Source organism: Leucopleurus acutus (genome assembly GCF_964270905.1).
Source record: "Leucopleurus acutus genome assembly, chromosome: 2".
Lineage (NCBI taxonomy): Eukaryota > Metazoa > Chordata > Mammalia > Artiodactyla > Delphinidae > Leucopleurus > Leucopleurus acutus.
Genome location: NC_139143.1, coordinates 165,245,647 through 165,261,600, shown reverse-complemented (window position 1 = coordinate 165,261,600; position 15,954 = coordinate 165,245,647). Strand labels below are relative to the sequence as shown.

At 37.1% G+C, this 15,954-nt stretch overlaps 1 protein-coding gene across 2 annotated transcripts in view; it reads right to left on the bottom strand.

The window, feature by feature from the left end:
- KIAA0319L (KIAA0319 like) overlaps positions 1-15,954 on the bottom strand; it is a gene marked incomplete at its 3' end in the record, with an annotated part of 108,394 nt that overhangs the window by 38,443 nt on the left and 53,997 nt on the right. For both annotated transcript variants that reach the window (XM_082833590.1, XM_082833589.1), the window contains exon 4: positions 1,584-1,827. In XM_082833590.1, coding sequence (XP_082689716.1) covers positions 1,584-1,827 — 244 coding nt within the window. The remainder of the gene's footprint in view (positions 1-1,583; positions 1,828-15,954) is intronic.

Below are 15,954 nucleotides of genomic sequence, written 5' to 3'. Positions count from 1 at the left end.
GATTATATAAATCTTATTTCTCTAACAATAATTGTTCACTTGGTATGAGACCTAGGAACTAGAGAGCTTAAAGCAAACAACTGGCTGGTTCACCCATATTCCAAGACTGGAAGGTGAAAAGGGTTTCCTAGACAAATATGAAATTTGAGATTTATCTGTCTGCTTGGGAACACTGCACTTGGGGAGAAATGAAACCATCCATTATGGAAGCTTCAGCATTTAGACACTGCAGCAGGTGGAATAAGAATTGCTGCAGTAACTTTCAAAAAAAAGAAAAAAGAAAAGAAAGAAAGAAGGAAATCACTATACTTAGAGAAAGTATAATGGTCAAAAATACAGCACAGGGCTTCCCTGGTGGCGCAGTGGTTAAGAATCCGCCTGCCAATGCAGGGGACACGGGTTTGAGCCCTGGTCCGGGAATATCCCACATGCCACGGAGCAACTAAGCCCATGCACCACAACTACTGAGCCTGAGCTCTAAAGCCCACGAGCCACAACAACTGAGCCTGCGTGCCACAACTACTGAAGCCTGTGTGCCTAGAGCCTGTGCTCTTCAACGAGAAGCCACTGCAATGAGAAGCCCGCGCACCACAATGAAGAGTAGCCCCCGCTCACCGCAACTAGAGAAAGCCCGCATGCAGCAACAAAGACCCAACACAGCCAAAAATAAATAAATAAATTTATTTAAAAAAATTATATATATACAGCGCAGCCCAAAACTTTCACAACTACACCAAAATTTACAACCATTCTGCCTGAATACAAAAATTACTTTAGTGCCTCAGGACTGAAACACTAAAATTTTATGTTATATTACCACTGAAGGAAACCTTAGGAAATTAAAAATTGGCAAAAATTCATTTTCACTGGCTTTGTTTCACCCTGTCGACTTTTTCAGAGGATAAAGATCAACTTAGTTCCCTTGATTAAGCATTTCCTCCTAATACCTTAGAACAGAACTTATGAAGCAGACTTGTTAAGGCAACACTCTGTATAAATCTCCTTCCTATGAATTGCTTTAAAAATAAAGATGCAAAAAATAATAATAATAAAAAAAATAAAGATGCAGAATTCCCTGGCAGTCCAGTGGTTAGGACTCAGTGCTTTCATTGCTGTGGCCCCAGTTTGATCCCTGGTCAAGGAACTAAGATCCCATAAGCCACATGGCACGGCCTAAATAAATAAACATTTAAAAAATAAAAATAAAGATGCTATCGAAATCACAGACACAAATATCTGACCCACAATCACCCATTCAGAAGGCAAACAGTTATATAGACCCGACTCTTTCTTCCCAGTGGCCTCTGCTTGCTTGGCTCCTTGAACATTACTTAATTGAATCTAGGTACAGTGGAATTTGGCTCTGGAAAGAGCCTCAAAATACCCATAGGCTGGAGCTTATTGAAAAAAGGATTGAGAGACCAAGTCCTATGATTACAGGGACATTAACAGGATTATTATTTTTTTAACCTACAGTATTTAAAAGTCATGCCTCCCTCCTTTCTTTCCACGAACAGGGAACACTTTGATCAAAATCTCTATTTCCCCATCCTATCTCCAAGGACAGAAGAAAAGGGCCTCACCTGGGTATGGTGCTGAGGTGCTCTGGAAAGAGGCCTGAGGGGTAGGGGTGGCATAACTGTAGGAAGGAGCCACTGGCAGAGGGGTAGCAATCAGGATTTTCCCAGGGACTGTTACTTGCTGAATGCTAGGAGTAGCACCCGGGTCCTCTGATGCCTCAGGTTGAACTGATACATTTGACCAACCAGCAATCTTCGCAGTCAGATCTGTGGTTAAGGGATTAGAAATTGTATCTGTGTTGTGGACCTAGAGAAATGCAAAAATTCATTTGAATAGGCAAAAGTTATACAGCCAGTTTTTTAGGTCATGTCTCATGAAATAACTGCATGTTAAATTTTTTTTTTGAAAAATGCAAAACTGTCAAAAATATTAAAGAAACTAATCTTATCACCCAAAGTGGTGTTAAAATGTTGATATAAATCTTCCCAGTATTTTTTTCTATGGGAAGAGTTTTGCTCAAAACAAAGTAGTAATAATTACACTATGTATAGTTTTACCTTCTTTCCTTACTTAATATTTATATTCAATCTTTTTACAAATATGTATTAATAAGCAACTATTATAAAACAGGCCTGTGGATCCAAAATATAATTAAAACATAATCACTGTGCTCAACAAGCACACAATCTAGTGGGGAAGAAAGGACTAGAAACATAATAAGCCAAAATGGTAAATATACCTATAAGAGCCATGACTGAACCAAAGAAACATAATCGGAGTACTTCTCTTTCTTGGAGAGAGGAAGCATGTGAAGAAGGATAGTTTAAATAAGTAAATAAAGACCTTCTGGAGGTGGAGAGTCCTGAGATGCATTTTAAAGGGTAAACTAGGGAAGGGGCTGAGGGGAGAGATGAGTATAAGCACAAGAAATGAGATTAACATAGCTAGTGTTGGGAAATGAGTCATAAGCAAAGTGAGAGGCAGGGAGTAATAGAAGATGAGCTGGGAAGACAGTGAGGGGTCAGACTAAAGAAGACATTAGATGCTACTTTAAGAAGCCAGGTGATGATGACAATTAAAGGGTTATATACAGGGAAGTGACAAGGTAGGTCAGGTTTTTGTTTTAAATGAATCATTCAGGTTGTTGCACAGTGTATGGGTTTGAAGGAGTGAGACAACAGCAGGAATACCCTTTAGGAGGTTACTGCATTCATCCAAATGACAAATGATGAGTGGTTAAACAGGGTGGTTGTATGGATTTTTTAAAATCAACTAATTGAAGTATAATACACAAAATAAACTGCACACATTTAAAGTGTATAGGTCAATGAGTTTTGACAAGTGTATACACCCATGTAACCACAATCAAGAGAGAATATTTCTATCAGCCACAAAAATTGGTTCATGCCATAGACTAATTTCCAGTAATGAAATTATTAAATCAGTAATTTAAAAACTCCCAGTGAACAAAATCCAGGACCAGACAGCTTCACAGGTGAATTCTACAAAACATTTAAAGAAGTAACATGTATCCTTCTCAAAATATTCCCAAAAATTGAAGAGAAAGGAACACTTTTGAACTCATTCTAGAAGGCCAGTGTCACCCTGATACCAAAAACAGACAAAGCCACCACACAAAAAAAGAAAATTACAGACCAATATCACTGATGAACATAGATGCAAAAATTCTCAACAAAGTACTAGCGTACCAAATTCAACATTACGTGAAAAGGATCATACACCATGAGCAAGTGGGATTTATCCCGCAATGCAAAGATGATTCAATATCCACAAACCAATCAATGTGATATACCACGTTAACAAACTGAAGACTAAAAATCATATGATCATCTCAATAGATGCAGAAAAAGCTTCTGACAAAAATTCAACATCCATTTATGACAAAAACTCTCTAAAACTGGCTATAGACAGAACATACCTCAACATAATAAAGGCCATATATAACAAACCCACAGCCAACATCATACTCAACAAAAGACAAGGGTGCCCACTCACACTACTTTTATTCAACATAGCACTGGAAGTCCTAGCCACAGCAATCTGACAACAAAAGGAAATCAAAGGAATCCAAACTGGAAAAGAAGTAAAACTGTCACTGTTTGCAGATGATATGACACTATACATAGAAAATCCTAAAGATGCTACCAAAAAACTATTAGAACTAATAAATGAATTCAGTAAAGTTGCAGGATGCAAAATTAATATAGAGAAATCTGGTGCATTTCTATACACTCATAATGATCTATCAGAAAGATAAATTAAGGAAACAATCTCATTTACAATTGCATGAAAAATAATGTAAAACCTAGGAATAAATATAACCAAAGAAGTAAAAGACTTATACTCTGAAAACTGTAAGACATTGATGAAAGAGAAAAGGGAGCCCTCGTACACTGTTGGTGGGAAGGTAAACTGGGGCTACCACTGTATAAAACAGTATGGAGGTTTCTCAAAGAACTAAAAATAGAATTTCCATACCCAGCAATTCCACTCCTGGGTATATATCCATAAAAACAAAAACAAATTTGAAATGTTCAATGCAGCATTATTTACAATGGCCAAGACATGGAAGCAACCTAAGCGTCCATCAACAGATGAACAGATAAAGAAGATGCGGTATATATATATACACAATGGAATACTACTCAGCCATAAAAAAGAATGAAATTTTGCCATCTGCAACAACATGGACAGACTTGGAGGGTATTATGCTAAGTGAAATAAGTCAGACAGAGAAAGGCAAATATTGTATGATATCACTTATAAGTTTATGTGGAATCTAAAAAATAAAACAAACTAGTGAATATAACAAAAAATAAAGTCTCATAGATATACAGAACAAACTAGTGGTTACCAGTGGGGAAAGGGAATGGGGGAGGAGCAAGATAGGGGTAGGGGATAAAGAGGTTCAAAATTCTATGTATTCTATGTATAAAATAAATAAGCTACAAGGATATATTGTACAACACAGGGAATATAGTCAATATTTTATAATAACTATAAATGGAGTATAACCTTTAAAAATTGTGAATCACCTGAAATTTATACAATACTGTACATCAACTATACCTCAATAATAAATAAATACATAAATAAATATTATGAGGATAAAAAAAAGACATTGATAGGAATTCCCTGGCGATTCAGTGGTTAAGATTCTGCACTTCCAGTGTAGGGGGCGTGGGTTCGATCCCTGATCAGGCAACTAAGATCCCACATGCAGCATGGTGTGGCCAAAAAAAAGAAAAAAAAGACACTGATGAAAGAAACTGAAGATGACAAACAAATGTAAAGATATCCCATGCTCATGGACTGGAAGAATTAATATTGTTAAAATAACCATACTACCCAGAACAATCTACAGATTCAATGCAATCCTTATCAAAAACAGAACAAAACAAAAAACATTCATTTTTCATAGAACTAGAACAAATAATTCTAGTATTTGTACAGAAACACAAAGACCCTGGATAGCCAAAGCAATCTTGAGAAAGAAGAACAAAGCTGGAGGTATCATGCTCCCTGACTTAAAACTATACCACAAAGCTACAATAATCAAAACAATATGGTACTGGTGCAAAAACAGATACACAGATCAATGGAACAGAACAGAGAGCCCAGAAAAAAGCCCATGCTTATATAATCAATTAATCTACAACAAAGGAGGCAAGAATATACAATGGGGAAAAGACAGCCTTTTCAATAAATGGTGTTGGGAGAACTGGACAGCTAAACACAAAAGAATGAAACTGGACTACTTAATCATACCACATATAAAATTAAACTCAAAATGGATTAAAGACTTAAATGTAATACCTGAAACCATAAAACTCCCTGAAGAAAACACAGGCAGTCAGCTATCTGACCTCAGTCTTTTTTTTTTTTTTAATTGGGGTATAGTTGGTTTACAACGTTGTGTAAGTTTCTGCTGTACAACAAAGTGAATCAGATATATATATATATATATATATATATATATATATATATATATATATATATATCCTCCCTCTTGGACTTCCCTCCCACCCCCTCATCCCACTCATCTAGGTCACCACAGAGCACCGAGCTGAGCTCCCTGTGCTATACAGCAGGTTCCAATAGCTATATATTTTACACATGGTAGTGTATATATTGACATCAGTCTTAACATAATATTAATATTGATTTTTTTTTTGGATATGTCTCCTCAGGCAAGGGAAACAAAAGCAAAAATAAACAAATAGGATGACATCAAACTAAAAAGCTTTTGCACAGTAAAGGAAACTATCAACAAAATGAAAAGGCAGCCTACTGAATGGTAGAAAATATTTGCAAATGATATATCTGATAAGGGGTTTACTACCCAAAATATACAAAGAACTCATACAACTCAATATAGAAAAAAAATCCAAATAAAAAGTGTACAGGGGGCTTCCCTGGTGGCGCAGTGGTTGGGAGTCCGCCTGCCGATGCAGGGGACGCGGGTTCGTGCCCCGGTCCGGGAGGATACCACATGCCGTGGAGCGGCTGGGCCCGTGAGCCATGGTCGCTGAGCCTGCGCGTCCGGAGCCTGTGCTCTGCGGCGCGAGAGGCCACGGCAGGGAGAGGCCCGCGTACCGCAAAAAAAAAAAAAAAAAAAATGTACAGGGCTTCTCTGGTGGTGCAGTGGTTGAGAGTCCACCTGCCGATGCAGGGGACACGGGTTCGTGCCCTGGTCCGGGAGGATCCCATGTGCCGCGGAGCGGCTGGTCCCGTGAGCCATGGCCGCTGAGCCTGTGCGTCTGGAGCCTGTGCTCCGCAACGGGAGAGGCTGCAACAGTGCGAGGCCCGCGTACCGCAAAAAAAAAAAAAAAAATTTACAGAGGACATGAATAGACATTTTTTCCAAAAAAGACATACAGATGGCCAACAGACACATGAAAAGAGGCTCAACATCACTAATCATCAGAGAAATGCAAATCAAACTGCAATGAGATACCACAGCTGTCAGAATGGCTATCACCAAACAGATAACAAATAGCAGGTGTTGGTGAGGATGTGGAGAAAAGAGAATCTTTGTGCACTGTTGGTGGAATTGTAAATTGGTGCAGCCCCTATGAAAACCAGTATGGAGGTTCCTCAAAAAATTGAAAATAGAACTGCCATATAATCCAGGAATTTCATTTCTGTGTATTTACCCAAAGAAAATTAAAACACTAATTTGTGCCAACAAACACATGAAAGGATGCTCAACATCATTAATCATTAGAGAAATGCAGATCAAAACTACAATGAGGGATCACCTCACACCGGTCAGAATGGCCATCACCAAAAAATCTACAAACAATAAATGCTGGAGAGGGTGTGGAGAAAAGGGAACCCTCTTGCACTCTTGGTGGGAATGTAAATGGATACAGCCACTATGGAGAACAGTACGGAGGTTCCTTAAAAAACTAAAAACAGAACTACCATACGACCCAGCAATCCCACTACTGGGCATATACCCTGAGAAAACCATAATTCAAAAAGAGTCATGTACCACAATGTTCATTGCAGCTCTATTTACAATAGCCAGGACATGGAAGCAAACTAAGTATCCAACGACAGATGAAGGGATAAAGAAGATGTGGCACATATATACAGTGGAATATTACTCAGCCATAAAAAGAAACGAAATTGAGTTATTTGTAGTGAGGTGGATGGACCTAGAGACTGTCATACAGAGTGAAGTAAGTCAGAAAGAGAAAAACAAATACCGAGTGCTAACACATACATATAGAATCTGAAAAAAAAAAAAAAGGTTCTGAAGAACCTAGGTGCAGGACAGGAATAAAGATGCAGACATAGAGAATGGACTTGAGGACACGGGGAGGGGAAAGGGTAAGCTGGGACGAAGTGAGAGAGTGGCATGGACATGTATACACTACCAAATGTAAAACAGATAGCTAGTAGGAAGCAGCCGCATAGCACAGGGAGATCAGCTCGATGCTTTGTGTCCACCTAGAGGGGTGGGATAGGGAGGGTGGGAGGGAGATGCAAGAGGGAGGAGATATGGGGATATATGTATACATATAGCTGATTCACTTTGTTATACAGCAACAACTAATACAACATTGTAAAGCAATTATATTCCAATAAAGATGTTAAAAAAAACCCCACTAATTTGAAAAGACATATGCACACCAATGTTCACAGCAGCATTCCTTACAATAGCCAAGTTATGATAGCAACCTAAGTGTCCATTGATAGATGAATGAATGAATGAAGAAGTGGTATTATATATACAACGAAATATTACTCGGCCATAAAAAATGACATCTTGCCATTTGTGATAACATGGATACATCTAGAGGGTATTACACTAAGTGAAATACGTCAGACAGAGAAAGGTAAGTATCATGTGACCTCATTTATATGTGGAATCTAAAAAACAAACAGATAAACAAACAAAACAAAGACTCACAGATACAGAGAACAAACATATGGTTGCCAGAGGGAAGTGGGTTGAGGGGTGGGGGTGAAAAGGGTGAAAGGGATCAAGAGGTACAAACCTCCAGTTATAAAATAAATAAGCCATGGGGATGTAATATAAAGCATAAGGAATATGATCAATACTATTGTAATAACTTTGTATGGGGACAGTCTGTCACTAGACATATCGTTTCATAAAGCATGCAAATGTCAAATCACTATGTAATACACCCGAAACTAACATAATACTGTATGTCAACTATATCAAAAAAAACAGTTGGTTCATGCCCCTTTGCAGTAAATTCCTGCCTCCAGCCCCAGGCCCAGACAACCACTGATTTGTTTTCTGTCACCATTAGTTAGTTTGGGCATTTTTTGTACTTCATATAAAACGAATCATATACAAACTATTTTTGTTTCTGGCTGCTTTCACTCCAGATAACATTTTTAATATTCGTATCAGTATATCAATAGTTCACTCCTTGTTATTACCGAGTAGTATACCATTATAGAGATATACCAAAATTTCTTTATCCATTCATCTACTGATGGAGATTTTTTTCAGTTCTCAGCTCTTATAAATAAAGCTGCTATAAATGTTAGAATATAAAATGTTTCTGTAAACATATTTTAATTTATCTTGGGTAAATTCTTAGAAGTATTTATTTCTAATTACATATATGTTTAACTTTATAAGAATCAGTTAACTACTGTCCAAAGAAGCTGCTGTACCATTTTGTATTTCCACAAGCAATGTATGAGAGCTCCAGTTGTGCCACAAGTTCACCAATACTTAGTATTCTTGGTCTTTTTTCTGTTTTCTTCTTTTTGTCATTCTCATGGTATCTCACTGAGACTTAACTTATACTTTCGTGATGACTAATGAGGTCGAAATTTTTCTCATATGTTTATTGGCCAGATATATATTTTCTTTGAAGTTTATTCAAATCTTTGTCCATTTTTTACAACTTTATTAAGATATAATTGACATAGTAAACCGAACATATTTAAAGTATACAATTTGATAAAACTTGACATATGTGTACACTTATGAAACCATCACCACAATCAAAACAATAAACATATCCATCACTCCCAAAGATTCCTCACGCTCCGTTGTAGTCACTTCTCCCCACTCTCACCTCCAAACAACTGCTGCTCTGTTTCTTGTCACTATAGATTAGTTTCCATTTTCTAGAATTTTATATAAATGGAATCACAAAGTACACACTTTTTTTGTTGGTCTGGCTTCTTTCACTCAGCAAAATTATTTTGCTATTAATCTGTTACGGTGTGTACCAACAGTTCTTTCCTTACAATTGCTGAGTAACATTCTACTGAATGCTACAAGTGAATATACAAATATATTTATACAAATAAAATACACAAATATACAATATATTTGAATATACAAATATATTTATTCGTTCAGCAATGATGGACATTTGAGGTGATTCCAGTTTTTGGCTATGACAAATTGAGCTGCTATAGATATTCCTCTACAAGTCTCTGTATGAACATATCCTTTCATTTCTCTTGATTAAATATCTATAAGTAGAATGCTTGGTCATATGGAAGATGTACCTTTAACTTTTTAAAAAACTGCCAAACAATTTTCCAAAGTTGTGCCATTATATAGTCCCACCACGAGTGTGAGCATTCCAGTTGTTCTATAACCTTGCCAGAATTTGTTATAACTCTTTTAATTTTAGCCATTTTAATTTGCATTTTTCTAATGGTGAATGATGTTGAGCACCTTTTCATGTACTTACTGGACACCTGTATAACTTCTTTGGTAGACTATCTGTTGAAATCCTTTGTTTCATTATTAATTTTCTAACTGAGTTACAAGAGCTCTTTATATATTCTAGAAACAAGTCCTGTTAGGTATTTAATTTGGAAATACATTTTCCCAGTCTGTTGCTTGCCTTTTCATTTTTCTTAATGGTGTCTTTTACACAGCAAAAGCTTGTAATTTTGATGAGTTCCAATTTATCAGTTCTTACTTTTATGTTTCATAATGTTAGTGATTTATTTATTTATTTATGTATTTATTGACAAGATCACAAAAATGTGTTCCAGTTTTCTTCTACAAGTTTTATAGTTTTAGCTCTTAAATTTAGGCCTACAATCCATTTTGAGCTAGTTTTTCTGTATTGTATGAGGTAAGGGTCAAGGTTCATGTTTTTCCATATCACAATCCAATTGTTCCAGCACCATTTATTGAAAAGATTATCCTTTCCCACTGAATTGCCTGGATACATCAGCTGGCCATATTTGTGTGTCTTTCTCTGGAGTCTATTCTGTTTCACTGGTTTAGTCTACCTTTACACCAATGCCACTGTATTTTTCCTAGCAGGCAAGTAACTTATCTGGATTTAATCTGTAGAGTTTGCTTCCCCTGCAATGTGCAGCAACTGATATCTCTTTGTAATTCTTTCTTTTTGGCAGTACGCGGGCCTCTCACTGCTGTGGCCTCTCCCGTTGCGGGGCACAGGCTCCGGACGCGCAGGCTCAGCGGCCATGGCTCACGGGCCCGCGGCATGTGGAATCCTCCCGGACCGGGGCAAGAACCCGCATCCCCTGCATTGGCAGGCGGACTCTCAACCACTGCGCCACCAGGGAAGTCCCTCTTTGTAATTCTTACAGCTACTTTTTTCAGCCTGGTCCCCTGTAGGTTTTCTTGTGAATCTGGTGATTGGCCAAGAATTTGGCCATAGATTATACTCACATTCAGGGCCTGTTCTGACTGAGATTACTCCCTAATTTTTCAGTCTTAGAGTCTGTCCTCTGATACCTCAAGTAAGACATCAGATTTCTGCCACCTGAGTTACACATGGCTGGGTAATGAATTCAGTTAAAAAAAAGCAGCCAACTCACAGAGCTCACCTGGTTTAGGTTCTGTCTTTCAAAGACAGGACTCTGCCTCTCTGATCTCTGTATGCTTTTTCACCAGGCCCTCTGGAATTTCTCCATGTGAGTGTAGTTTAGAGGTTCAGCCAGGGGATTTTAGTGGGGTTTATAGTCAGGTTATGGGTTTCACCTTCTTCTGTGTTGTATTTTTTTAACTTTCAAGAGCTCCTCCCCTTATGTTTCCAGGTAATTTTTCTACCCTGAACTCTGTTCTTTGCCACCATAAGAAAGTAAAACTGAGGTTTTCCACTGCCACTTTCCTCTGCTATGGGGGTTGATGAATGCCCTCAGGCAAAAATTTTAAAAAGCTGCAACCTCACAATTCTTGTCATTTCCAGTTACTGTTTTTCAAGAGTAAACTCTCCTCTAGCTTCTTTCCGCTTTTGGATACTTTCCACTTTATTTAAATATATTTTTTACATATTTTATAATTATTATCTGGGGGAAGGTTCAAGAGACTGCTTTACTCTCCACCATTACTGGAAATTCCCCCTGTGGGATGGATTTTAAAATATTAAGAATCTAATATTTATGAAGCTGAAATGTATCTTGGGCTTCAGGAAAAAAATCTAAGGTGAATCCCACGTTTCTACAAGGATATTAAAATCATTATTATGACTGGATTCCATATGTTCAAAAAGCTTTAGGAAAGACTGCATATATTAAGTAGAGACATGGAAGATATATTTTTAAAAGACCCAAATAAAGCTTCTGGAGATGAATATTACAGTGTCTAAGGTGAAAAATACACTGTAAGAGATTTAGTGGCAAAGTAGACAATGCAGAAGAAAACTCAAAGACATATCAACAGAAACTATTCAAAACAAAACATACAGAGAAAAAAAAAGACTGAAAAGAAATGAACAGAACATCAGCAAATTGTAGAACAAATTCAAGGGGCCAAAATGCTTCTCATTGAGTTCCCAAAGGAAGGAAGCACAGGGACTTCCCTGGTGGCACAGTGGTTAAGAATCCGCCTGCCAGTGCAGGGGACACGGGTTCAATCCCTGGTCCAGGAAGATCCCACATGCTGTGGAGCAACTAAGCCCATGCACCACAACTACTGAGCCTGCGCTCTAGAGCCCATGAGCCACAACTACCAAGCCCGTGTGCCACAACTACTGAAGTCCATGCGCCTAGAGCCTGTGCTCCACAAGAAGAGAAGCCACCACGTTGAGAAGCCCGCGCATTGCAACAAAGAGTAGCCCCCACTCGCCGCAACTAGATGAAGCCCACACGCAGCAACAAAGACCCAACGCAACCAAAAGTAAATTAATAAATTAAAAAAATTTTTTTTAAAAAGGAAGTACAGAAAAATATTTGAAGAAATAATTTCCACATATGATAAAAACTATAAACCCACATTTGAACCCAGATTTAAGAAGTTCAACAAGTTCCAAGTACAAGAAACATAAAGAAAACTACAAGTAGTAATATAATCAAATTTCTTAAAACAGTGATAAAGAGAAAATCTTAACAGGAGCAAGAGAAAAAAGACACACTATACATAGAGGAACAAATGTAAAAATTATAGCAGATTTCTCAATAAACACAAGCAAGAAGAGATTGCTATAATATAATATCTTTAAAGTACTGAAAGCAAAAAAAAAAAAAAAAAGGAACAGGAAACAACAAAAAATAACCCCACAAAAAACCAAAATCCCTGCCAACTTAGATTTACTTAAATAGTGAAAATATTTTTCAAAGACTAAAGTGAAATACTGAATTTTCAGATATACAAAAGTTGAAAGAATTTATCGCCACAAACCTACACTAGTTGAAATGATAAGGGAAGTCCTTCAAGACGTAGAAAATTGATAGCAGACGGAAACCTGAATCTATACAAAGTAATGAAGAGCACTGGTAATAGTAACTAACTAGGTGTATATTTTTCTTATTTTCAAATCTCTTTAAAAGATAATTAACTGTTTAAAGCAAAAAAAGTAACAATATACTGTGGAGGCTATAGCATATATAGAAGTAAAATGTATGACGACAATAGCACAAAGGCAGGAAGAGAGAACGGAAGCGTACTGTTGTAGGGTCTTTACACTATACACGAGCTAGTAAAGTATCAGTTGAAGTTAGGCCTTGATAAGCTAAAGATGCATACTACAAACTTCACAGCAACCAGTAACACGATGTAAAGAATTATAACTATGTATTAATTTCTCTGTTGTTGCTGTAAAAAGTTACCACACACGTTAGCAGCTTAGACCACACAACTTTATCATCTTAGAGTTCTATAAGCGAGAAACCCAACAAATACAGACCTCACCGGGCTATACCAAGTGGCTGGCAGGGATGTGCTCCTTTTCGGAGGCTTTAGGACAGAATCCACTTCCTAGCCTTTTCTGGTTTCCAGAGGCCAGGCACTCTCCTTGGCTCAAGGTCCCTTTCCTCCATCTTCAAAGCAAGTAATGCTACATTTCTCTGTGTCCTCCACACATCTTCCTCTTCTACTTTTAGAAGAAGGACCCTTGTGACTAAAATGGGCCTACTCAGAAAATATGATAATCTCCCTATTTCAGAGTCAGCTGTTTGAAAACCTTAATTCTATCTGCAACCCTAATACCTCTTTGCCATGTAATGTGACATATTCACAGGTTCCTGGAATTAGGAAAGTGACATCCTTGGGGTGAGGGGCGGGGGGTCATTTTTTTGTTTTGTTTTGTTAATTAATTAATTTGGCTGTGTTGGGTCTTCGTGTTGCTGCACACAGGCTTTCTCTAGTTGTGGCGAGCAGGGGCTACTCTTCGTTTTGGTGCATGGGCTTCTCATTGCGGTAGCTTCTCTTGTTGTGGAGCATGGGCTCTAGGTGCATGGGCTTCAGTAGTTGTGGCACGTGGGCTCAGTAGCTGTGGCTCGCGGGCTCTAGAGCACAGGCTTAGTAGTTGTGGTGCACGAGCTTAGTTGCTCTGCGGCATGTGGGATCTTCCCGAACCAGGGCTTGAACCCGTGTACCCTGCATTGGCGGGCGGATTCTTAACCACTGAGGCACCAGGGAAGCCCGGGGGGTCATTTTTTAACTATCACAACTGATAAGTCAATAAAAAGAGGTAAAATGGAATGAAAAATAATTAATTCAAAGAAAAGCATAAAAATAGGGATAAATGAACAAAGAACACATGGGACAAACAGAAAACTAAGTAGGTAGATTTGAATCCCATCACATCAATAATCACATTAAATGGTCTAAACAATCCAAGTAATTGACAGAGATTGTCAGATTGGATAAAAAGCAACACCCAGCTCTACGAAACCTATAAGAAAGCCACCTTAAATATAAAGACATAAATAGGTTAAAGGTAAAAGGATGGGAAAAGATATACCTTGCTAATACTAACCAAAGAAAGCCTGACTGGCTATATTAATATCAGACAAAACAGATTTCAGAGCAAATAATACTACCAGAGATAAAGAGGATAAATTTTATCACGATAAAGGGGTTAGTTCATCAAGAAGACAAAACAATCCTAAACATTTATACATCAAATAATAGAACTTCAAAGTACATGGAGCAAAAGCTAATCTAACACTAAGGAGAAACATATATCTACAAATATAGTGTGGTATTTCATCACCTCTCTAAATAACTGATAGAAATTAATAGAAAATAAGCATATAGAAGATCTGAACAACACTAACCAATTTGATCTAATTGACATTTACATAACACTTGCCCAACAATAATAGGATACATATTCTTTTCAAGTACACTTGGAACATTCACAAAGATAGACCATATTCTCAGCATTGAAACAGGTCTCAATAAATTTAAAAGGATTCAAGTCATACAATGTTCACTGGCTACAATGGCATTAAATTTCCAATCAATAATACATCTGGAAAATCCCCCAAAACATTTGGAAACTACATAATATACTTCTAAATAATCCAAAAGTCAAAGAAGTAGTCAAAAGGGAAATTTAAAAGTATTTTGATCTGAATAAACTGTAAACACAATATCAAAATCTGTAGGATGTGGCTAAAACTATACTTAGAGGGAAATTTATAGCACTAAAATACCCATGTTAGAAAAGAAGCAAGTCTCAAATCAACAACCTCAGATTACACCTTAAGAAACTAGAAAAGAGCAAATGAAATCCAAATTAAACAGCAGAAATGAAACAATAAAAATTAGACAGAAATCAATAAAATAGAAAAGCAACAGAGAAAAAGAAATGAAACCAAAGATTGTCTTTGAGAAAACCTAGCCAGTCTGTTCAGAAGGAGGGAGAGAATCCATTTCTTAGCCTTTTCCAGTTTCTACAGGCCATGTACTCTTCTTGGCTAATGGTCCCCTTCCTCCATCTTCTAAGCAAGCAATGTTACATCTCTCTGTGTCCTTCCATAATAGTTACATCTTCCTAAGATACAATAAGTAATTGTATTGCTATATACTAGCAACAAACAGAAACTGAATTTTTTAAAATATCAATTATAATAGTATCAAAAATGAAATACTTAGGGATAATTCTGACAAAAGATGCGTAAAATCTGTACCCTGAAACACAGTGCTGAGAGAAGTTAAAGATGACTTAAACAAATGTAAAGATATACTGTGTTCATGGATCAGTAGACAGACTCACTATTATTATAAGGCTATGAATTCTCCCCAGATTGATCTACAGCCTTAACATAACCCCAATCAAAATCCCAGAAAGCTTTTTAAAAAGAAATTGACAAGATGATTCTAAAATGTATACGGAAATATAAAGGACTTAGAAGAGCCAAAACAATTCTGATAACAAAGAACAAAAACTGTAAGATTTACATGATCTGATTTAAAGACTTATTTTACAAAGCTATAGCTAACAAGACAGTGTGGTATTGATGTCAATATAGACAAATAAATCAGTGGAACCAAAGAGTGTCCAGAAATAGATTCATAAACATATGGTTAACTGGTTTTCAATAAAAGTGACAAGCAATTCACTTGCTTGAAAATGGATGGTAAAAATACGGTGCTAGCACAATTTGATACTCATATGCCAAAAAACAAAACAAAACCCTCCCATCCACAGCTCTCTCTGTGCACAAAAAAAATTCTAGACCTTAATTTAAAAC